Genomic DNA, 25,193 nt, shown 5'->3' on the forward strand with positions numbered 1-25,193 from the left:
AGACAATTCTAATAGGCTTGATAGGTGCATCATAGAAACTAAGCGAAGCAAAATCTCATTTTCGGAGAGAGAAATAAGACGAGGGAACCATGATATTTCTTTTGACTCCACAATTCTGTAAGCTCTACCGCGTTCCCACGTTTATTGTGTGTCTAATGTGTAATCGCTTCTTTATATATATAGGTAATATGAGAATCACTAATTTAATCAATCAACTGTCACTGTATCGCCTCCCGGTTAGCTCAATGGATAGAGAGCTGGACTGTTGTGCGGGAGGTCGAGGGTTCGAGCCCCGGCCGGACCAACACTCAAGGTCTTAAAATAATTGAGAAGAATATGCTTCCTTTCTATAACATCAAGAAATGGTTAGATATTCTAGTCTTCTCGGATAGGGACGAATAAATGGAGGTCCCGTCTCCTACAGGGTTAGGGGTAGGAGACGTTAATTTCCCACGCACGAGATTACTGTGTGATGGATGTCCTCCCCCTGGGGTGGGATGGGCGAGTTAGGATTGATTGTAGAGCGCTGTTGATCTGTCATTGTAAATAGCGCTCTATAAGTGATAAATTGTAAATTGTAATTGTGCAAGCAAAACGAAATATCTGGTTTCACAGGTAAAGAAATTGTTCTCGCGTGGGGGCGTCTCCATGTTTCCGACACAATTCCCTTGTTTGCACTAAGCGATTTACTTTCCTAGACCTTAGACATCAATCAAATGAAGCTTTCTCAACCGAAAAAGGTGTTACCCTGGCCAAAGCAGAGAAACATTTTTCAGTTCTTATGTCTAATCCAAGTGCGTTATGGAAAACTCTTAACAACATAACATCTCGCAAAGAAAGAACTCCCATCTCTTGCATTGAAGCCGACGGTGTTCAATACTGTAGCAACAAGTCTGTAGTAAAGATTCTCAATCATGCATGACCATTTTACAACAACTGGAACTAAACTAGCGCAGAAGCTCGAGTCTTACAGGTCCTAAATTTTCTCGACACTTACGATAAACTCAAGTCTACCCTATGAATTTACTTCCAGCCAATTACGGAAGACTTCGTTATTCGTCAGCTACAACAGCTCAAAACCACTAAAGCTATCGGTCTCAATAACATCAGTGCTTGTCTGCTAAAAGATTTAGTGACTGTCGGTAATCGGTTAAAATTTTCGATCTTTGTCGGTAGTCGGTAGTATTTTTCGCCCTTTGTCGCTAGTCGGTCCAATCCATTTAAATCCTTTTTTATGTCACCTCCTTCAGTCATAATTCTCTTTGCCAAAATTTCATCCTCTCTCGCTTCTTCTCGTGATTTACGTTTTTTCCTCACTTCCCTCTTGTCGCCTTTCTTTTCGGAAACGTTCATCACCTTCTGCTTGCTCGTACATGTATCACCTGCATCTGTCGCCTTAAGGTGGCTCGTAGCAGTTTCCTCGCGCGGGGAACAGGTCACTCTTGCGTGACGCGCGGGAGAGAAACGTGCGAAAGAAGCGCGAGATCAAAAGATGAAAATTCAAAACAAAGATGGCGGCGCGTGGAATTTTTTCTACTTTTGTGAGAAGTTTACCTAAGAGCTTGTATTTGATGTGTTGAGCGGCCACTATGAATGCAGGAGATAGAAACTAAGATAACGAAGACGATTTTCGGAGAAGTAAAGGTTGCTTAACTTCACATTTAAAAGAAATATTCAACCGATATGAAATCTTGCGACGGCGAAAAAAAGAACTCAAGTGAAAGATAATCTACCTGAAGTAGAAGAAGACTTTGAAACTTCAAGGAAAATAATATGATACAGCCAGAAGTCATGTGTAGGATTTTTAAGATGAGCTCGGGAGGCTGTCTTTGACGGCTGTTTAATGATTTTCTTAGCAGTAAACGTCTGTAAACATCAGATCGTAGCTGCTCGCGCGAGCACACGCAATTGTCAGCGGTAGCTAAAACAGATCACGAGCAAATGTCGATCCTATAGAATCCAGATTTTTAAAACGCGCGTGGAAATTGCTAAACTCACGAAAGCTATTGCGTGAAAACAAGTCCGGTGACCCCTTTTTTTTATTGTTCCAATATGATAATAACGTCGAAAGGAATCATCAGAAAAAAAAAATAGAAAATTCTACGGAAGAAAATTTGTGATGTGTGAAAATTGTCCTTTTTGTAGATTTTCTGAAATTCCGCTCCGTAGAATTTTTTAAAAATCTTTGTGCATTTTCCTTTTCAAGTGCCAAAAGCAATCACTGAAAAAAAATCAGGGGGTCACCGGGTTAGTTTTCGAATTCTTTAAGCCACAAGCTAAAAATTGCGTCTGAATAAGCCTATGAAAGTGTTGCCATGGAAACTGCTAGTGACGAAATGACACTTATTTTTGGATAACCAATGATTATGTAATTCAACCCCGTAAAAGTGTTCAACTGGCCTTGGTCAGTCTTTCTGTTGTATTCTTTCAAAGTTACAAACCATCAAAAAGATGAAAACCGGTACGAGCCACCTTAAGCGGCACAACGGGTTGACCGGTCCAGTTTGTAACCTGGTGATGATGATGATGATAAACTTTATTCATGTGTCAATGTATTTAGCTGACGCTAATTGGGGACACAACGTAAATGAATAACGTATTACGTCCTCCGGAACCGCCGCATTTTCTATGAAATTGACGAATTCAGATAATTTATTAACTTATGCAGACATCTACAGCGGTAATCATATAGACGCATTTTCCACACTCCGCATTTTCCACACTCCTAATTTTCCCCACTCCTTCTTTTCCACACTCCTCATTTTCCACACTCCTCATTTTCCACACTCCTCATTTTCCACACTCCTCATTTTCCACACTCCTCATTTTCCACACTCCTCATTTTCCACACTCCTCATTTTCCACACTCCTCATTTTCCACACTCCTCGTTTTCCACACTCCGCACTCCCCACTTTCCACACTTCTCATTTTCCACCTAACCGCTCACTACTAGAAAAGCGGACGTGATTCTTACGTTATACAGTGTTGCGCAACGTTTTATATTTATAGAGGTTTGTATGGGATGTTATCGGTTTGCCTTAAAAGAGCGATAAAAATGTCCCGTTTTGAAATAAAATGGACATACCTTACTGCCTTGTTTTTTACGTTGTTGATTACCAACGTCTCAGGCCATTTTGAAGAGTTTTCGGCGAGTTAGCGCTATTTTGGTGTTCAACCGCTAAGAAAAGGGTGTCTCGAAAACGCAGACCTCGAAATCACAGACCTCGAGAAAGTAAACTCGATCTCAGTTGCCCAGAAAACTAAAATGATCCAAATATTTTTTTCGAAATTTCGAAGAGAACCTTAGTTTTGAAGCAGTTGTTTTTTTTGGATGGGAGAGATTTAGTCAAGACAAGCATTATGTGCGACCGGAAGTCGACAAAGATCAATTAAAATATTTGCTTCGTGTTAAAGCCAGTGGTCCACAAACAAATAAATTTTGGTAAAAGTCGCTCTCAGTTGCTTCAATAAAGCTTACTTCGATAATTTACGCGGACACGTCCAACTTTGAGGGCGCTACAAACTCATTCATGGCTCCTTAATAGACAATCCCTGGTTTCAAGTCGCGGTTTACAAATATTCCTTGAAGGCAAAAATTCAAGTCCCTCGTCAGTTCGGCGATAGCAATCGCTGCCTTGGGAAAAACCACCACAGTGTAAAATGTTGAAAGGCTTCGCCTGCTTGTGTGCTATCGAGGCCATTCAAAAATACGAGGATATCTGAAACCCAAACATCAATACCGAATGGCTGCCAGGAAATGAAAACACTGACTTGTACGCCACCATTACGCATTACAGCACAGGCGATCCAAGCTCTCTTTGAGAACCACACAAGGAACACAATTTACATATTTATAAGGATTTGGATGGGATTTTCTACAAGATATCCACAGAGATAGTTAAAAGTGAAAATATTAAATAAAAATGGCTTACCTTGTTCCATTTCGCGTGTTGTTTGCTCCTGGTGTCGTTATTTTACCGATTTCACTTGATTTAGGCGGTTTTTTCGAATCCTGGTTTTCTACCACATAAACCCGCATTTCTACCACATAATTTTTTTTTCGACATTTGGTTATGTTAAAAAAAGGACTTTTTTTACGGGAGAATATTTAAAACTGCTGCACAGACTTTAGCAAACCGTAACTCGTCTCGGTTCCAAGTTTTTGTACACACGTTGCTCGAACCTCCGACGGATTCTTAAGGCTTTATAACTAGACGTCATCTAGACTCTTTAAACATTCTTCTCCCCTCTTTGTTTTTTTTCTTCTCGTGCTTAATAAAAATGTCTTCAACACAATTTGATTGACATAACGCCTTAGTCACGCGAGGCATTGCGAGACGAATATTTCCGCGCTTGGATTGTCTGCTTCTCAAAACCATTAACCAAATGTAGAAAAAAAATTTCGACAACTGCTATGTCGAGGCCTCGAAAATGCTTATAAGACGAAGGTGTTACAAATATGCGGCATCTAGTAAAGTTTGCGGTTTGTCGAGGTCTGCGTTTTTGGGTCTGTGTTTTCGAGAAAACCTAGTGGGGTTCTCGAAAACGCAGACCAAACCACGCAGACTCAAATTAAAAACCCTGTTTTTAGACAGTTAGGAGAGAACCGTGGTTGTGAAGCGTTACTTATGAGACGAAGATGTTACAAAATACGCGGCATCTAGTAAAGTTTGCTGTTTTTTAAGGTCTGCGTTTTAGGGTCTGCGTTTTCGAGAAAACCCAGGAAAAATCGTAGCAAAGGAGACAAAGATGTTACGAAATCTGCGGCATCTAAAGGTCGCTGTTAAAACCGATCGTGGTAATGCGTAATGGTGGCGTACGATGCCATTCCGTATTTATGTTTAGGTTTCAGATATCCTCGTATTTTTAAACTGCCTCGATAGCACACAAGCAGGCGAAGCCTTTCAACATTTCATACTGTAGTGGTTTTTCCCAAGGCAACGATTGCTATCGCCGCACTGACGAGGGAGTTGAATTTTTGCCTTCAAGGAATGTATAAAGCGCGACCTGAAACCAGGGATTGTCTATTAAGGAGCCTTATATAAGTTTGTACCGCGCTCGCACAGTATGTCGGGTAACAAAAATAAGCCCAACGAGGGTAGCTAGCGGCCTGCAATCTACAAACAAACCAGTTAGCTCCCCAAAAACTCTTCAAAATGGCCTGAGACGCTTGTAATCAACAAAGAAAACAACAAGGCAATAAGGTAAGTCCATTTTATTTTAAAACAAGACATTCTTTTAAGGCAAACCGATAACATCCTATACAAACCTTTATAAATATAAAACGTTGCGTAACACTGTAAGAGTCACGTCCGCTTTTCTAGTAGTGAGCTTGGGCTGCCTGTGAGCAATGCGACACAAAACTTGCAGGAGACAAAAAACTGCGATCACGATCCCAGACGGGAAGTACGAAAATCAGACGATACAGGAGAAGACCGAACTGAATTCCGAGCATTCTAGAAGGTTTCTATTGTTACAGACATACAGACGAACTTACACTCTGGATAGCGTAGTATCTTCGACTTCACAGAAGTCCGTAGATAAAAGAATAAGTTAACATCGGGGACTCTGGGATCAAAATCAGCAGAGCTCGTTGTGGGCTCGGATTCTATTGTTACCCTCACTCACTCAACAGGACGGCAAAGTAGCTTACGCCTCTTTTAGAGGCAGTAAGCAACAGAAATGAAAACAACGAACGTCGATGACGGGTAAAGCGAGGCCAGCCAAAGTAATTTGATGCTGTTACCCAGTAAGCGAGGGTTTGCATTTTTATTCGACATATAGCAAAAAAAAAAAAAATTAAAGCATACTTTAGATGAACAATTGACGAGTATTCCCACGAACAGTACAAAGCCATTTTACTTACATCATGAGTACATTTAAGTACATAACACGTTTGCTTATTTAATCATCAGGAATAGTTTGAGCGGAAAAAAAAACATTGTCAGACAATTAAATTTTTCTTTTGTAAAAGTCCTTACAACTACTCAATAACTTATCCCATGGAGGGCCGCTGTATGATGCGCAATTACCCCGCGTGCACACGAAACGATCATGTCACGGAAGGTCTGAAATATCTAAATTGGCTCAATGTGAACGATAGACTACTTAAAAACGACTTCTTAATGGTCCATAAGTGTATTCATGACCAGATACCCAGCTACCTTACTGGAAAATTTATTCAGCGTTCGAAGATTTACGACAGAAACACTAGATACAGTGGTGAATTAGACCTCCCAATTTGTACATTAAAAACAGGGCAACGATCATTTGCTTTTCGGGGTGCAAATCTGTCTAATAACCTTCCAAACGAGATTAAGAAAACATCTGACGTAAAAAAGTTTAAGGCTAAAGTCTATAATTATTTTTAAATCTGTAAGTTTTAATTTTAGCATATTATGATATATTCATGTAATTAGTTGTTACCATTGACGGCGGAAGAGCCCTAGACAGGGAGCTGTTCAAATAAAGTATGTATGTATGTATGTATGTATCGCGATTTTCAATTTTTATGTTAGTTTTGAATTCTTGAGTCGCCATTCTCGAGGTTCGTATTTGTTTTTTTTTGTTTTTGTTTTTTTTTTTTTTCTGAGTTTACCGTGTTACCGTTTCACCGTTGTCCACTCGCTTCCGAACAAAATGGTGTTCAGCAACGAGACAGACGAACTTTGTGCATGTTTTGTCTGAGTGCCGGATTTTTACTTGCAGGTTGCAAAGGATTCATTCTTTAGACAGTGTAATCCTCGGCTCCAGTGAAATTAAACGGCTTAAATTCAGACATAAATATATACATTTGAATTTATCTGAAACTGGCCCTTAAGGGCAACCTACAAAGATGAATTATTTTCGCGAAGAACTAGGCGCCAGAGTCAATTGAGAAGGGCTACTTCAATTTGGAATGGCCGAGCCGTGGAATTTGATACGACTATTTCATGACAATATTTACGAATATAAAGTTTTTCGCCAATTTTACCACAATAACTAAGGTATTCAACCTTGGTGGTTAATCACAAAAGAGGTCTCGTTCAACATGTTTTAAAACCTGTGGTTTCCGCAGTAACTTTGGGCAACCTTCAGTCCAAAAGCTAAAACCATGATGTTTTGCGTTGGCTCGCTAATCTAAAACCTTAATAATAATCAGGATAATTGTGCAGGCGGAAGATTTACCTTTTGGTAATATGAGGGTCTGAATTGGGGAGGGGGTCCATCTGCCGATTGTCGGTTAGAATTTCGTTACGTCATCGGTAGTCGGTTAAAATTTTCAATTTTTGTTGCTTGTCGGTAAATGTCGGTTCATGATTTCAAACGCAACTCAGTTATTCATATTTGTTAGGTAATTCAGACAGTTTCTAACATGCGGTGCAGGCGTCTTATCAGGGCGAGTTAACGTTGAATAGCTTGCGATCGTTTGTTCGACCTGTCATGTTCCATTTGAAGCTTGAGTGGACAATGCGTGGAAGTTAGTTTTGCTCCTCTGCAAGGGGCATTTCATAGATCAGGCAATCAAATTTACTTTGGCACTTTATCGAGATCTTAACACCACAATATGTGTCACTTGGAAATGTTCCATGTTGCTCTTTAAGTGTTACGGTGATTTCCGATTGAAAACCGACGATCCCTTGTGTTCCTCAACGCGCTGATAGCGGTGTCAGAACGTATACCCGAAAAAGTTTGCATCGTAAAAGCCAGACTTTATAGCCAGAATATCCAGAAGGAAGCTATCTTCCTACTTTGAAAAATAAGTGAGGATAAGATTTAAAGAGAATAAAAATACGCAGACGCTCGATTATGCTGACTCAGTGCTAGTTGGTCTAAGCCACACCCTCTACCGCCTACCGCCGTGAAAAAAGCCGACCGACAAAAATTTAATACAAAGACACAAAGCGCACAAACTGATTCTTACAAAGCCCGGTCAAGCGGCCAGAGGGTCTCTATATTTAGCCGCCACTACTACAATAGACCGCTCTAGAAGAATGACACTTGTTGCCACCTACAGGTATATAAGCGAGAAATCAAAACAGTTTGGAGCCCCCCATGGGATAAGTTCTTTCGGATAAGCTTTTGCTTATCCAAAGTTCCCGTTTTCTTCACAACTTGTCGTTAATTAAGAAAAAAAATGATCGGTGAGTTCAACAGATTTAATCGTGTAAATTTTCTACCTTTAGAAATACAAAAAGCTAGCTTTGGTAGTTTTCATGGTAGCCAGTTTGTCAGTCACGTCAGTCAGTTAAGACGTTTCCTACCCCTATCAATAGGGTATGTTTTCCCTTTAGGTATGTTCGAAGTCAGGTCTGTTTCTTTCGTCAACTAGTAAATTTACCAGCGTTTAAATAATAACATTTTTATTACGGGCGTCCATTTTTGATAGGCGACAGCAGAATGTAAGATCAAAAAGCGCGGGAACAGGGGAGTTCTAGGACATGCACACGCAGATAATATTTTCACCACATACAAATAATATATTCCGTCCTAAATGAAAGTACATAACAACCCAACGTTTTTATGAACAAAACCTAAATTTTTAGTAATCGTTGTAATAACTGTAATTACAAACTGTCCTGTTTTCTGTTGTGACAACGGCAAACACACTTCGCCATTGTAACAGAAGATGAAAAATAATCAAACTTACCTTGCGCGAGGCAGTAATGAGGAAGTCGCAAGTTGAAATAATAGGCTGTTTTACCTTGTGCTTAGCAATGATTTATGGTCAGCTAAAGAGGTTCTATTCATTTTGTTCTAAACAACCGTGTGAAAAAGAGGTAATTTGCATAAGTGCGAAATAGTCAATTAGGAAACTGAAGAAAGTCACAGAATCATCGAAATTTAGATCGTTATTCGCTATTGCTAGCTGAGTAGACTCCAACAAGGAGAAGAAGAAAATGGTAAGTCCTTACGTCAGTATGCAGCTTTAGAGCAGGGCCCCACGATAAAGCTTTTAAACAGTAGTCGTAAAAAAAATGTTAATAGTAAAAATATTTATGGTAACCGGCGTAAGGAGAAAAAAAACCACCATCCGTAACGTGGCCATAATTTTATTCTTTAAACTTTCGAACCATCACCCAATAGGAACACTCCACTATTTGGTGCATCTTTTTAATATCATTACTATTATTCATTTATGAATTTTTTTTGGCGAGTTCAACCTCAACGCCGGTAGGTCGGTTGCCGAACACTGTTGCAACGACACGAAGTTAATTTTTTGCAGATTCCATGAAACATTCAACCCAAACTTAAAATGGGACTAATTCGGTAATCACCTCGGCCTATTTAAGAGATTAAACTGAAAGCGTTCTCCAAAGATGCCAGGCTTTAAATTGCGAACGAGGGTATCAATTTTTTGCAGCACGAGATAATAAAGAAATTATTTTGTACAATTCCTTTCCGCTTATAATTAAAGAATTGAGCATATGCCCAAAAGTCGCATTTCCATTTCAATGGTAATGAATTGTTTTTAGTTCGTGCACACAAATATTGCAACGTCTCCTTTTTAGTGGGCACCGTCAATTATGGATAAACCACATTTCGTTGGATTTTTTTTTTTTTTTTTTAACGCAGCGACCATCTTAACGCGCGGGGCTGACGTAAATGTACTTTGTATTAATTGAAAAACAATAACGGGGAAAGTGCGCTTTAGTCCTTCTTTCATCGTGTGCGTGCATTGGCACAAACGTCCTTTAATCTATCTCTATCATCTTATATAGTAACAAATTTTACGTGCGTCAGCTCGCTGTTCGTAGCACAAATTGGATTGACGCCTACGCGATAAATAAAAACTAAAAAAAAAAACTCAAAACAACACTAAAAGTATTGTGGATTACAATAATAATCATCGACGTACTCAGGTGCTGTTGTAGACTGCACTTTTCCCATTCGATGTGGAAGGCCTCCTTTATGTTAATTCAAAAATTCTCGAAGCAAGAGAATCCACCATAAAAGTCGTATCTTGTACGCGTCTATATGTTCAGGGGAAAAGAATGCTTATGCACAAAGTTTAAGCCGGTCATCTTAATTTGTTCAAAACCGTTAAAGGGTCTTTCCTTTTTAATGCTGTACAGGCGTTGCAGAAGATGCAAGAAAAGAGGTGTGAGATCAAACAGTTTTTCGAGGAGTTACCCAGAGTGCCACTTGGTAAACCCCTGCACGAGGTTTATTTCTTCTCTGCTTAGGATTCCCAGCAACGAATTTCCAGGCTTTCCTGGATTTGAATACATGCTTGAACACCAAGATTAGTAGACCCTTACAGGATGACTGCTCGAGATTCCTTTAGGATAGGCCAATTCTGCCCCTTGGTGGACCTGGGAAAGAGAGGAAGTTCATGGTTTATTTCTTCTCTGATTTAAATGCATGCTTGAATAGCAAGATTGGTAGACCCTTACAGGATGGCTGCTCGAAACACCTTTAGGAAAGGCCAGTCGCACGCTTTGGTGGACCTGGGAACGTGGTAAAATGCAACGAGAGCGAGTTCAACCACTTATCAAAGGTTGAAATCTCTATTTTCTCAAGTATATACTGAAACAGTAAATAGCGTCGTAAGATCGCTCTGATCGGCCTGCACTCAAAATCCGAGCATCCTTTACTATGCACCTCCGAGCAACTCACCCATTATTGGCACACAAAAATTATGATAACCGTTACTGGAATAAAAGAGTTAAAAAAGAATCACTGACATAGTATATACTAGAGCAGACATTGTCTAAAGATTTTTAAATGTAAATATTTTCATAATCTCATTGTTCCTTGATATTCTGCGACATGTGGTTCGCAAGCTGAAGAAGGTGGAAATGTGACAACAAAAAGTACTCAGGGCGCTTTAACATCAAAATTATTTCATACAGGCGAATGATAAATTACACATATATGCATAGCTAGGATAACGCCTAAATAAAGATATTGATGGGACAAAATCCATCTCAAATATATCTACTATTTTCAATATTTCAGTACAATAGGGGAAGACGTGCACGAAGGGAGACATGGGTTTTTAGAATTGTTACGATACAAAATTCACCTGCATAACACCACTTCCAGATAGTGGAAAGACGAGATATGGCCACCGCCCTAGATCCGAAGTGCACTCGGATTACTGGCCCTCCTTCCGTCAGATGGACCAAAGAATTAACAACATAACTGCACATCAAATGATTGTCCACCGACTTAATTTCGTTGACTCAGTCACTATGGGGTTGACACCCAAGAAATCGAATCCTGCTGGAAAATTTTAAAACTGGACCAGTCAACACGCTGGAGGATAAGGAGGGAAGAACGGGAGCCTCTCAGAAATCAAGGCAGCCTTTTTGGCCGTTTTAGCCAATCAGTATCTAGTTCAAAATCCGGTTTTGTAAATAAGCTACGGGTTTTACTTTCAGGTTTTGAGAGAAAGTTAGATAAACAATTAAGCTCTGTCCATGACTTTGTTGAAAAGTTTTTCATAGGTTAGGTCTATTGACCACACTGGTCCAGAAAGATTTTCTGACGAAAAGACGCACTTTTAAAATGTGCGACTTTACCTTGAATTTTAACTCACTTTTAAAACAGATCTTTTCGAATTCCCCGATGTTGATTTCTCTTGTAACATATTTTTGACGGGATGATAAGGGCTTTACTACACGCATCATCTAGCTGCAATGCGTTTTTTGCCGTAGGTGACTATTATAATAATGGGGAAAAAAGATAGTTTATTCATTTTCATGGATAGAGGCAAAGCCTTTGTTGGATTCAGAGAGCAAAATGACGTTTTCAAAGCACCTACAAAAGTCACTGTGGTGATGGTTTGCCTTTATTTTGGAAGTGTTTAACGCCGAACAATTCAGAGTGTTCAAAAATTAATTGTGATTGAAAGTTTAAGAGATTGGTGATTCAATCGTAATTGAAGGAGCAAAAATAGTAGCATTTTAAAACTAGAGTGCGATTTAATGTTGTTGTATCGATAGGTGACGCTGTTGTGAGTAGGAAAAAGGGTGCGGCGATATCCAGTTTTTTTTACTGCTTCATATGCATGTCTCAGTTTTCCGTTCTTTATTTAGCCTTTACAGATTTACAGTAAAAGTTCAATAATATCTCAATGCACGTTGTTGCAGAAAAAGCAGGAACGCGCGCAAGCGAAAAAAAGGGCGTCCTGATATTTGGGGAAGAGAATCGCCTAAACAAAAACGGCAGCATGGGAAAATTGATTTTCAATATTCTCCACTCTTACTTCATATCCTCTCTATGAATCCTGTGTCTGAATCTCCTTAAAAAACTTATGAAGTAAACACCGTTGGTATCGAGGTTTTTTTCCAAACCCCATCGCACTACATAAGACTCTACTCTCCACCAGTCTTTCTCGTCAGTTCTGTAACCGAGCTCGATAAACGAGCTTTGTCGAGCTCGATTAGTTATCGAGCTCGATAAGTTATCAAGCTCGATAAGTTATCGAGTACGATTAGTAATCGTACTCGATTAGTAATCGTACTCGATTAGTAATCGTACTCGATTAGTAATCGTACTCGATTAGTAATCGTACTCGATTAGTAATCGTACTCGACTTGTAGTTATCGAGCTCGATTATGAAACGTGGTTTGCTCATCGAGCAGGAATGGTAATCGAGTACGACAAATGCATATCGGGCTCGGTTGCCCAGGAACAAAATGTGATCCGAACTATTGATCCTATTGTTAAGCTTAACTAGTTAACCTGACTTCATGTGTCAGTCATGGGCTCAATTAATTCATTTTGCATGTCTTCGAGCTTCCAACTCACCTTGGAGCGAAATTCAGTCTAGTGTTTTTATCTGATGCAATAAACTTTTAGCGTTCAAGCATAAATTTTAAAAGACGGTCAAAGAGTAAGAAAATCAAATTCATAGCCAAACATGCACAAATGGTGTGAGGCGCTTCGTGATGTTTGATATGGCTCGAGGGGCTCAAGATACATCTTAATTGTAGAAAAAAAAAAAAAAAAAAAACTACAATTATTTGAAATAATGTGTAATAATACATGTAATCCGCTGGAAAATCAGTTAAGGTCTCAGAATTATTAATGTCAGTTATGTTTTTTTTTCCTTTTTCCTTTTACTTATTCATGGTATCACAAACGAAATGAGGACGAAATACCATATGGAAGGCAATGTCAATGGCCACGAATTCACGATCGAAGGTGAAGGAATTGGAAACCCTTACGAGTAAGTGTCTCTTAATTTAAAAATAGAACATCTTAGATTATTTCATTACCATGCATTACAAACAAGAGAACATCAGGGGATAGAGAATTAGGATTATGCCCAAAGATTAATCGGAAGATTTTCAGTCATAAACCATGAGCTTTTTTCTATTCGGGTTTGCAAATTACCTATGGTCCATGACATCGACTTCTCCATCAACTTCCAGAATCAGGCGAGAAGCTCAGTCACAACTAAACCCATTTACCATTCTTTTTTCTTACATGAAAGGTTGTGGAGTATTGTCTTATTGAGTTCAAATTGTGATAATAAATATTTGGTTCCCTCTACTGAATTCTCGTGCATTTCCAGTTACACATGAGCCGTTTCTGAAAACAATTTCCAATACACTTTTCCTCTTTTCATGTTTAGGGGGACACAGATGAGCGAATTATGCATCATCAAGCCTAAGGGAAAACCCCTTCCATTCTCCTTTGACATACTGTCGACAGCGTTTCAAAATGGAAACAGATGCGTCACTAAGTATCCTCCAGGCATGCCTGACTATTTCAAGCAGTCCTATCCAGATGGAATGTCATGTGAAAGGTCATTCATATTTGAGGATGGAGGAGTTGCCACAGCCAGTTGGAACGTTCGGTATAAATGTAACTTCTCGCATGGCAGTTAGAGAACATTTTTAAAAGAAATTAAATCTTCAAGAATATTTTTGACATAGAGCAGGGAGTGGCCGTTTTGAAGATGCAATTTAGTTGTGATTTTCTTCCAAAAGCTCATTTTGTTGACACACAGGTTGGGAAAAACCACATAAAAAATATTATAACCCGAGGATATGCAGCCTGCTTCAGTTTGAAATGAGTTTTGGCCTCATCATGTAAGACGCCATTTGTGAGTAAGAGGGCTAAAACTGGAAAATGACTAAATTTATGACTAGGCTTTTAAGCATTGCTCTACTGGATATACACTTTGCAGTATTATTATTTGAAGCAGCTGCAAGATTGATTTAACCTTTATTTTTAACTGATACTCCAAAGCTTTCTCAATTTTGCAGTCCTGAAGGAAATTGCTTCATCCACAATTCCATCTATCATGGCGTAAACTTTCCCGCTGATGGACCCATAATGAAAAAGAAGTCAATTGGCTGGGATAAGTCGTTCGAAAAAATGACTGTGTCTAAAGAGCTGTTGAGAGGTGATGTGACTCAGTTTCTTCTGCTCGAAGGTGGTCGTTACCACAGATGCCAGTTTCACTCTACTTACAAGTAAGATTTTCGTGTCTGCATCAGCTCTGACGATTGTGAAACGTCCTCTTTGAATATACGGCTCTCTTCTGTTTTGTGTTTCCCCAAATTAAAGAAGTTAAAGAGAACCCAGGGATGAATAGGGCTTCAACAGAACGGCAGAGTAACAATTCATCTTAAAAAAAATATTCGGTATCGCATGAGTGAACTCTACAAGTAAGGGCGATGGACAAAATAACCCTTTAATGATCAAAAGAATTGTTGAGTTAATTACTAAATTAAATTGCTATAAAATTACTAAATTCTGAGAAATCAAAGGCAAAGTTTTATTAGAGTTGTTCATAAAGCAAGTGTTGTCTATTTTTTCTTAGTTGTTTTTAACTGTTCTTTCGGATTTTTGGTTCTTTTACCTTTTTTTTTCGTTCTTTTAATTATTTTCTTTTTTTGCACAGACCAGAGAAGCCGGTCACACTGCCCCCGAATCATGTTATAGAACATCACATTGTGAGGACCGACCTTGGCCATAAGGAAAAAGGTTTTACGGTCAAGCTGGAAGAACATGCTGCGGCTCACGTTAACCCTATGAAGGTTAAATAACTCTATGTAAGATGCAAGCATTTTCATTACTTACAATTAAAGCCCTGAATTCATTGTAACTCGAATCAGGTCAGTTGAATAATAAAAAGAAAATTGATATAATAAACGGTGTATTGTCATTATCTTATTTCCTGCAGCCAGAATTGCTCCCTGAGACTAAAAACTGGGAGCACATGTATTGCAGATTTGTTTGCAACTATTTTCCGTGACTGCCTACACATAGTTAGACGCCCACAACTCTTTTTCAATAAATCTCATCCTCTCTATCGGGTCATGTAATAGGAGAGTCAATTGGTTAGCTCCGGAAACTGAATGAACTGCCAGCCAGAAGAGCGAAGACTCTATTTAATTTATCGCTGAATGAAAGTAATGACACAGAGAAACTGAGAAGAAATTATTTAAAAAAGCAATCGAGAAGAAGGGTTATGCTAGCTGAAGGCTCAAATCGTAGATTGCTCCTGGAGGGGAGACACTGATGTTTGCGGTGTTGCTTGTTGACCCTTTATTTAATGCGGTATGGAGGTGAAGAACAACTTACGTTGCGGTGTCGCAGAGATTCAAACCTTACAGTGTATGATGTTTGTAAGTTTAAAGCGACTGTGTTCGGTAAAATAAACCATTTTCGGTGTTGCAATTTATTCTTTAAACCTTTTGATAATCCGACTTAATCTTTGATCATTGGCTGATTGTCCCCAGGCTCTGCGTTCTTTTATATTTTACTTGACCTATATATGGAGCTCTACCGTACGCGCAATCGGCCAGCCAAAGATTAGGGCGTGGTAAAGATGAGTGAGACCAGACTAGGTAAATCCGGATGGTTTTTTTTTTTTATATCGAGGTGTCGGTGTGTTGATAATATTTCTTGCGGTGGTGCGGTGTTTTTCCTATTCTGTTTGCGGTGTTGCCGTATTCAGAACTACCCATGTACCTCTTTTACTTGAGACGGAGGAAACGCGATTTTTGTGACCAGATTTGGCCTACTAACGCGGTTGCGATCTGATAATCTGTACGGAAAGTTTTTAAAGTTTGTAAGTATAGGAAGCGTTTTAATATTTTCCGGAGTTCTTTTTCCAGCGAAACAACGGTCATTTGTAGAATTTCAACTGGTGAAATTTATTTCGATTGTTAGAACTTAACTTTAAATTCGGTAATAACATTATTAGACAGTATCAAGACAAAGGCGGCAAGATCGAAAGACAACAGTATCGAGTGCTGCGCGCTGATTCAAACACCGTCCAGCTATCTATATATAATTTGGATATATCAACAAAGTTGAAATGGTAAATTGGCCACCGTAACGATTACAAAAGCTGACGTTTCAAGCGTTAGCCCTTCGTCGGAGCGAATGACGTATCGTCATTGGAAAATGAATAAATAATTTTTATCGATACACTTCCTTAATTCAATTTATCAAAGTCCGAAATAAGACGAGGGAACCATGATATTTCTTTTGACTCCACAATTCTGTAAGCTCTACCACTTTCCCACGTTTATTGTGTGTCTAATGTGTAATCGCTTCTTTATATATAGGTAATATGAGAATCACTAATTTAATCAATCAACTGTCACTGTATCGCCTCCCGGTTAGCTCAATGGATAGAGCGCTGGACTGTTGTGCGGGAGGTCGAGGGTTCGAGCCCCGGCCGGACCAACACTCAAGGTCTTAAAATAATTGAGAAGAATATGCTTCCTTTCTATAACATCAAGAAATGGTTAGATATTCTAGTCTTCTCAGATAGGGACGAATAAATGGAGGTCCCGTCTCCTACAGGGTTAGGGGTAGGAGACGTTAATTTCCCACGCACGAGATTACTGTGTGATGGATGTCCTCCCCCTGGGTGGGATGGGCGAGTTAGGATTGATTGTAGAGCGCTGTTGATCTGTCATTGTAAATAGCGCTCTATAGGTGATAAATTGTAAATTGTAATTGTACAAGGAAAACGAAATATCTGGTTTCACAGGTAAAGAAATTGTTCTCGCGTGGGGGCGTCTCCATGTTTCCGACACAATTCCCTTGTTTGCACTAAGCGATTTACTTTCCTAGACCTTAGACATCAATCAAATGAAGCTTTCTCAACCGAAAAAGGTGTTACCCTGACCAAAGCAGAGAAACATTTTTCAGTTCTTATGTCTAATCCAAGTGCGTTATGGAAAACTCTTAACAACATAACATCTTGCAAAGAAAGAACTCCCATCTCTTGCATTGAAGCCGACGGTGTTCAATACTGTAGCAACAAGTCTGTAGTAAAGATTCTCAATCATGCATGACCATTTTACGACAACTGGAACTAAACTAGCGCAGAAGCTCGAGTCTTACAGGTCCTAAATTTTCTCGACACTTACGATAAACTCAAGTCTACCCTATGAATTTACTTCCAGCCAATTACGGAAGACTTGGTTATTCGTCAGCTACAACAGCTCAAAACCACTAAAGCTATCGGTCTCAATAACATCAGTGCTTGTCTACTAAAAGATTTAGTGACTGTCGGTAATCGGTTAAAATTTTCGATCTTTGTCGGTAGTCGGTAGTATTTTTCGCCCTTTGTCGCTAGTCGGTCCAATCCATTGAAATCCTTTTTTATGTCACCTCCTTCAGTCATAATTCTCTTTGCCAAAATTTCATCCTCTCTCGCTTCTTCTCGTGATTTACGTTTTTTCCTCACTTCCCTCTTGTCGCCTTTCTTTTCGGAAACGTTCATCACCTTCTGCTTGCTCGTACATGTATCACCTGCATCTGTCGCCTTAAGGTGGCTCGTAGCAGTTTCCTCGCGCGGGGAACAGGTCACTGTTGCGTGACGCGCGCGAGAGAAACGTGCGAAAGAAGCGCGAGATCAAAAGATGAAAATTCAAAACAAAGATGGCGGCGCGTGGAATTTTTTCTACTTTTGTGAGAAGTTTACCTAAGAGCTTGTATCTGATGTGTTGAGCGGCCACTATGAATGCAGGAGATAGAAACTAAGATAACGAAGACGATTTTCGGAGAAGTAAAGGTTGCTTAACTTCACATTTAAAAGAAATATTCAACCGATATGAAATCTTGCGACGGCGAAAAAAAGAACTCAAGTGAAAGATAATCTACCTGAAGTGGAAGAAGACTTTGAAACTTCAAGGAAAATAATATGATACAGCCAGAAGTCATGTGTAGGATTTTTAAGATGAGCTCGGGAGGCTGTCTTTGACGGCTGTTTAATGATTTTCTTAGCAGTAAACGGCTGTAAACATCAGATCGTAGCTGCTCGCGCGAGCACACGCAATTGTCAGCGGTAGCTAAAACAGATCACGAGCAAATGTCGATCCTATAGAATCCAGATTTTTAAAACGCGCGTGGAAATTGCTAAACTCACGAAAGCTATTGCGTGAAAACAAGTCCGGTGACCCCTTTTTTTTTATTGTTCCAATATGATAATAACGTCGAAAGGAATCATCAGAAAAAAAAATAGAAAATTCTACGGAAGAAAATTTGTGATGTGTGAAAATTGTCCTTTTTGTAGATTTTCTGAAATTCCGCTCCGTAGAATTTTTTAAAAATCTTTGTGCATTTTCCTTTTCAAGTGCCAAAAGCAATCACTGAAAAAAAATCAGGGGGTCACCGGGTTAGTTTTCGAATTATTTAAGCCACAAGCTAAAAATTGCGTCTGAATAAGCCTATGAAAGCGTTGCCATGGAAACTGCTAGTGACGAAATGACACTTATTTTTGGATGACCAATGATTATGTAATTCAACCCCGTAAAAGTGTTCAACTGGCCTTGGTCAGTCTTTCTGTTGTATTCTTTCAAAGTTACAAACCATCAAAAAGATGAAAACCGGTACGAGCCACCTTAAGCGGCACAACGGGTTGACCGGTCCAGTTTGTAACTTGGTGATGATGATGATGATAAACTTTATTCATGTGTCAATGTATTTAGCTGACGCTAATTGGGGACAACGTAAATGAATAACGTATTACGTCCTCCGGAACCGCCGCATTTTCTATGAAATTGACGAATTCAGATAATTTATTAACTTATGCAGACATCTACAGCGGTAATCATATAGACGCATTTTCCACACTCCGCATTTTCCACACTCCTAATTTTCCCCACTCCTTCTTTTCCACACTCCTCATTTTCCACACTCCTCATTTTCCACACTCCTCATTTTCCACACTCCTCGTTTTCCACACTCCGCACTCCCCACTTTCCACACTTCTCATTTTCCACCTAACCGCTCACTACTAGAAAAGCGGACGTGATTCCTACCTTATACAGTGTTGCGCAACGTTTTATATTTATAGAGGTTTGTATGGGATGTTATCGGTTTGCCTTAAAAGAGCGATAAAAATGTCCCGTTTTGAAATAAAATGGACATACCTTACTACCTTGTTTTTTTTACGTTGTTGATTACCAACGTCTCAGGCCATTTTGAAGAGTTTTCGGCGAGTTAGCGCTATTTTGGTGTTCAACCGCTAAGAAAAGGGTGTCTCGAAAACGCAGACCTCGAAATCACAGACCACAGACTGCAGACCTCGAAAACACAGACCTCGAGAAAGTAAACTCGATCTCAGTTGCCCAGAAAACTAAAATGATCCAAATATTTTTTCGAAATTTCGAAGAGAACCTTAGTTTTGAAGCAGTTGTTTTTTTTGGATGGGAGAGATTTAGTCAAAACAAGCATTATGTGCGACCGGAAGTCGACAAAGATCAATTAAAATATTTGCTCCGTGTTAAAGCCAGTGGTCCACAAACAAATAAATTTTGGTAAAAGTCGCTCTCAGTTACTTCAATAAAGCTTACTTCGATAATTTACGCGGACACGTCCAACTTTGAGGGCGCTACAAACTCATTCATGGCTCCTTAATAGGCAATCCCTGGTTTCAAGTCGCGGTTTACAAATATTCCTTGAAGGCAAAAATTCAAGTCCCTCGTCAGTTCGGCGATAGCAATCGCTGCCTTGGGAAAATCCACCACAGTGTAAAATGTTGAAAGGCTTCGCCTGCTTGTGTGCTATCGAGACAATTAAAAAATACGAAGATATCTGAAACCTAAACATCAATACCGAATGGCTGGCAGGAAATGTAAACACTGACTTGTACGCCACCATTACGCATTACGGCACAGGTGGCCCAAGCTCTCTTTGAGAACCACACAAGAAACACAATTCGCATATTTATAAGGATTTGTATGAGATTTTCTACAAGATATCCACAGAGATAGTTAAAAGTGAAAATATTAAATAAAAATGGCTTACCTTGTTCCACTGTTTGCTCCTGGTGTCGTTATTTTACCGATTTGACTTGATTTAAGCGGTTTTTTCGAATCCTGGTTTTCTACCACATAAAACCGCATTTCTGCAGCATGAATTTTTTTTCGACATTTGGTTATGTTAAAAAAAAGAGACTTTTCTCTACGGGAGAATATTTAAATCTGCTGCACAGACTTTAGCAAACCAATGTAACTCGTCTCGGTTCCAAGTTTTTGTACACACGTTGCTCGAACCTCCGACGGATTCTTAAAGCTTTATAATCAGACGTCATCTAGACTCTTTAAACATTCTACTCCCCTCTTTGCTATCAATAAAGCTTACTTCGATAATTTACGCGCAAACGTCCAACTTTGAGCGCGGTACAAACTTATATAAGGCTCCTTAATAGACAATCCCTGGTTTCAGGTCGCGGTTTACAAATATTCCTTGAAGGCAAAATTTCAAGTCCCTCGTCAGTTCGGCGATAGCATTCGCTGCCTTGGGAAAAACCACCACAGTGTAAAATGTTGAAAGGCTTCGCCTGCTTGTGTGCTATCGAGGCCATTCAAAAATACGAGGATATCTGAAACCCAAACATCAATACCGAATGGCTGGCAGGAAATGAAAACACTGACTTGTACGCCACCATTACGCATTACAGCACAGGCGATCCAAGCTCTCTTTGAGAACCACACAAGGAACACAATTTACATATTTATAAGGATTTGGATGGGATTTTCTACAAGATATCCACAGAGATAGTTAAAAGTGAAAATATTAAATAAAAATGGCTTACCTTGTTCCATTTCGTGTGTTGTTTGCTCCTGGTGTCGTTATTTTACCGATTTCACTTGATTTAGGCGGTTTTTTCGAATCCTGGTTTTCTACCACATAAAACCGCATTTCTACCACATAATTTTTTTTTCGACATTTGGTTATGTTAAAAAAAGGACTTTTTGTACGGGAGAATATTTAAAACTGCTGCACAGGCTTTAGCAAACCGTAACTCGTCTCGGTTCCAAGTTTTTGTACACACGTTGCTCGAACCTCCGACGGATTCTGAAGGCTTTATAATCAGACGTCATCTAGACTCTTTAAACATTCTTCTCCCCTCTTTGTTTTTTTTCTTCTCGTGCTTAATAAAAATGTCTTCAACACAATTTGATTGACATAACGCCTTAGTCACGCGAGGCATTGCGTGACGAATATTTCCGCGCTTGGATTGTCTGCTTCTCAAAACCATTAACCAAATGTCGAAAAAAAATTTCGACAACTGCTATGTCGAGGCCTCGAAAATGCTTCTAAGACGAAGGTGTTACAAATATGCGGCATCTAGTAAAGTTTGCGGTTTGTCGAGGTCTGCGTTTTTGGGTCTGTGTTTTCGAGAAAACCTAGTGGGGTTCTCGAAAACGCAGACCAAACCACGCAGACTCAAATTAAAAACCCTGTTTTTAGACAGTTAGGAGAGAACCGTGGTTGTGAAGCGTTACTTATGAGACGAAGATGTTACAAAATACGCGGCATCTAGTAAAGTTTGCTGTTTTTTAAGGTCTGCGTTTTAGGGTCTGCGTTTTCGAGAAAACCCAGGAAAAATCGTAGCAAAGGAGACAAAGATGTTACGAAATCTGCGGCATCTAAAGGTCGCTGTTAAAACCGATCGTGGTAATGCGTAATGGTGGCGTACGATGCCATTCGGTATTTATGTTTAGGTTTCAGATATCCTCGTATTTTTAAACTGCCTCGATAGCACACAAGCAGGCGAAGCCTTTCAACATTTCATACTGTAGTGGTTTTTCCCAAGGCAACGATTGCTATCGCCGAGCTGACGAGGGACTTGAGTTTTTGCCTTCAAGGAATGTATAAAGCGCGACCTGAAACCAGGGATTGTCTATTAAGGAGCCTTATATAAGTTTGTACCGCGCTCGCACAGTATGTCGGGTAACAAAAATAAGCCCAACGAGGGTAGCTAGCGGCCTGCAATCTACAAACAAACCAGTTAGCTCCCCAAAAACGCTTCAAAATGGCCTGAGACGCTTGTAATCAACAAAGAAAACAACAAGGCAATAAGGTAAGTCCATTTTATTTTAAAACAAGACATTCTTTTAAGGCAAACCGATAACATCCTATACAAACCTTTATAAATATAAAACGTTGCGTAACACTGTAAGAGTCACGTCCGCTTTTCTAGTAGTGAGCTTGGGCTGCCTGTGAGCAATGCGACACAAAACCTGCAGGAGACAAAAAAACTGCGATCACGATCCCAGACGGGAAGTACGAAAATCAGACGATACAGGAGAAGACCGAACTGAATTCCGAGCATTCTAGAAGGTTTCTATTGTTACAGACATACAGACGAACTTACACTCTGGATAGCGTAGTATCTTCGACTTCACAGAAGTCCGTAGATAAAAGAATAAGTTAACATCGGGGACTATGGGATCAAAATCAGCAGAGTTCGTTGTGGGCTCGGATTCTATTGTTACCCTCACTCACTCAACAGGACGGCAAAGTAACTTACGCCTCTTTTAGAGGCAGTAAGCAACAGAAATGAAAACAACGAACGTCGATGACGGGTAAAGCGAGGCCAACCAAAGTAATTTGATGCTGTTACCCAGTAAGCGAGGGTTTGCATTTTTATTCGACATATAGCAAAAAAAAAAAAAAAATTAAAGCATACTTTAGATGAACAATTGACGAGTATTCCCACGAACAGTACAAAGCCATTTTACTTACATAGTACATTTAAGTACATAACACGTTTGCTCATTTAATCATCAGGAATAGTTTGAGCGGAAAAAAAACATTGTCAGACAATTAAATTTTTCTTTTGTAAAAGTCCTTACAACTACTCAATAACTTATCCCATGGAGAGCCGCTGTATGATGCGCAATGACCCCGCGTGCACACGAAACGATCATGTCACGGAAGGTCTGAAATCTCTAAATTGGCTCAATGTGAACGATAGACTGCTTACAAACGACTTCTTAATGGTCCATAAGTGTATTCATGACCAGATACCCAGCTACCTTACTGGAAAATTTATTCAGCGTTCGAAGATTCACGACAGAAACACTAGATACAGTGGTGAATTAGACCTCCCAATTTGTAGATTAAAAACAGGGCAACGATCATTTGCTTTTCGGGGTGCAAATCTGTCTAATAACCTTCCAAACGAGATTAAGAAAACATCTGACGTAAAAGAGTTTAAGGCTAAAGTCTATATTTATTTTTAAATCTGTAAGTTTTAATTTTAGCATATTATGATATATTCATGTAATTAGTTGTTACCATTGACGGCGGAAGAGCCCTAGACAGGGAGCTGTTCAAATAAAGTATGTATGTATGTATGTATGTATTTATGTATCGCGATTTTCAATTTTTGTGTTAGTTTTGAATTCTTGAGTCGCCATTCTCGAGGTTCGTATTTGTTTTTTGTTTTTTTGTTTTTTTTTTCTGAGTTTACCGTGTTACCGTTTCACCGTTGTCCACTCGCTTCCGAACAAAATAGTGTTCAGCAACGAGACAGACGAACTTTGTGCATGTTTTGTCTGAGTGCCGGATTTTTACTTGCAGGTTGCAAAGGATTCATTCTTTAGACAGTGTAATCCTCGGCTCCAGTGAAATGAAACGGCTTAAATTCAGACATAAATATATACATTTGAATTTATCTGAAACTTGCCCTTAAGGGCAACCTACAAAGATGAATTATTTTCGCGAAGAACTAGGCGCCAGAGTCAATTGAGAAGGGCTACTTCAATTTGGAATGGCCGAGCCGTGGAATTTGATACGACTATTTCATGACAATATTTACGAATATAAAGTTTTTCGCCAATTTTACCACAATAACTAAGGTATTCAACCTTGGTGGTTAATCACAAAAGAGGTCTCGTTCAACATGTTTTAAAACCTGTGGTTTCCGCAGTAACTTTGGGCAACCTTCAGTCCAAAAGCTAAAACCATGATGTTTTGCGTTGGCTCGCTAATCTAAAACCTTAATAATAATCAGGATAATTGTGCAGGCGGAAGATTTACCTTTTGGTAATATGAGGGTCTGAATTGGGAAGGGGGGTCCATCTGTCGATTGTCGCTTAGAATTTCGTTACGTCATCGGTAGTCGGTTAAAATTTTCAATTTTTGTTGCTTGTCGGTAAATGTCGGTTCATGATTTCAAACGCAACTCAGTTATTCATATTTGTTAGGTAATTCAGACAGTTTCTAACATGCGGTGCAGGCGTCTTATCAGGGCGAGTTAACGTTGAATAGCTTGCGATCGTTTGTTCGACCTGTCATGTTCCATTTGAAGCTTGAGTGGACAATGCGGGGAAGTTAGTTTTGCTCCTCTGCAAGGGGCATTTCATAGATCAGGCAATCAAATTTACTTTGGCACTTTATCGAGATCTTAACACCACAATATGTGTCACTTGGAAATGTTCCATGTTGCTCTTTAAGTGTTACGGTGATTTCCGATTGAAAACCGACGATCCCTTGTGTTCCTCAACGCGCTGATAGCGGTGTCAGAACGTATACCCGAAAAAGTTTGCATCGTAAAAGCCAGACTTTATAGCCAGAATATCCAGAAGGAAGCTATCTTCCTACTTTGAAAAATAAGTGAGGATAAGATTTAAAGAGAATAAAAATACGCAGACGCTCGATTATGTTGACTCAGTGCTAGTTGGTCTAAGCCACACCCTCTACCGCCTACCGCCGTGAAAAAAGCCGACCGACAAAAATTTAATACAAAGACACAAAGCGCACAAACTGATTCTTACAAAGCCCGGTCAAGCGGCCAGAGGGTCTCTATATTTAGCCGCCACTACTACAATAGACCGCTCTAGAAGAATGACACTTGTTGCCACCTACAGGTATATCAGCGAGAAATCAAAACAGTTTGGAGCCCCCCATGGGATAAGTTCTTTCGGATAAGCTTTTGCTCCTCTGTAAGGGGCATTTCATAGATCAGGCAATCAAATTTACTTTGTCA

At 39.5% G+C, this 25,193-nt stretch overlaps 1 protein-coding gene and 2 long non-coding RNA genes across 3 annotated transcripts; 1 reads left to right on the top strand and 2 right to left on the bottom strand.

Annotated features, from left to right (window-relative positions):
* Positions 1 to 8,439: 8,439 nt before the first annotated feature.
* On the bottom strand, positions 8,440 to 12,541 carry LOC148741253 (uncharacterized). The gene is made up of 2 exons (XR_015992880.1): positions 11,010 to 12,541; positions 8,440 to 10,296 (listed from the first exon to the last, which is right to left on the bottom strand). It is a non-coding gene; the product is annotated as an uncharacterized LOC148741253 (long non-coding RNA).
* A 243-nt stretch (positions 12,542 to 12,784) lies between these two features.
* LOC148741254 (GFP-like fluorescent chromoprotein amFP486) lies at positions 12,785 to 15,038 on the top strand. Its single transcript, XM_088737301.1, has 4 exons — positions 12,785 to 13,160; positions 13,569 to 13,793; positions 14,206 to 14,415; positions 14,847 to 15,038. The coding sequence occupies exons 1-4, from the start codon at positions 13,078 to 13,080 to the stop codon at positions 14,989 to 14,991; spliced, it is 663 nt and encodes a 220-aa protein (XP_088593427.1). The 5' UTR covers positions 12,785 to 13,077; the 3' UTR covers positions 14,992 to 15,038.
* Positions 15,039 to 18,719: 3,681 nt separating this feature from the next.
* LOC148741255 (uncharacterized) lies at positions 18,720 to 20,873 on the bottom strand. Its single transcript, XR_015992883.1, has 2 exons — positions 20,219 to 20,873; positions 18,720 to 19,974 (listed from the first exon to the last, which is right to left on the bottom strand). It is a non-coding gene; the product is annotated as an uncharacterized LOC148741255 (long non-coding RNA).
* Between the last annotated feature and the right edge of the window lie 4,320 nt (positions 20,874 to 25,193).

The sequence above is a fragment of the Stylophora pistillata genome, chromosome 1 (genome assembly GCF_964205215.1).
Source record: "Stylophora pistillata chromosome 1, jaStyPist1.2, whole genome shotgun sequence".
Taxonomy (NCBI): Eukaryota; Metazoa; Cnidaria; class Anthozoa; order Scleractinia; family Pocilloporidae; genus Stylophora; species Stylophora pistillata.

Excerpts from the sequence above, each read along its gene's own strand:
- LOC148741254 (XM_088737301.1), top strand. The coding sequence starts at position 13,078 with ATGAGGACGAAATACCATATGGAAGGCAATGTCAATGGCCACGAATTC. Across the intron at positions 13,161-13,568 it reads GGAATTGGAAACCCTTACGA|GGGGACACAGATGAGCGAAT; the intron begins GTAAGTGTCTCT and ends TTTCATGTTTAG. Across the intron at positions 14,416-14,846 it reads CAGTTTCACTCTACTTACAA|ACCAGAGAAGCCGGTCACAC; the intron begins GTAAGATTTTCG and ends TTTTTTGCACAG.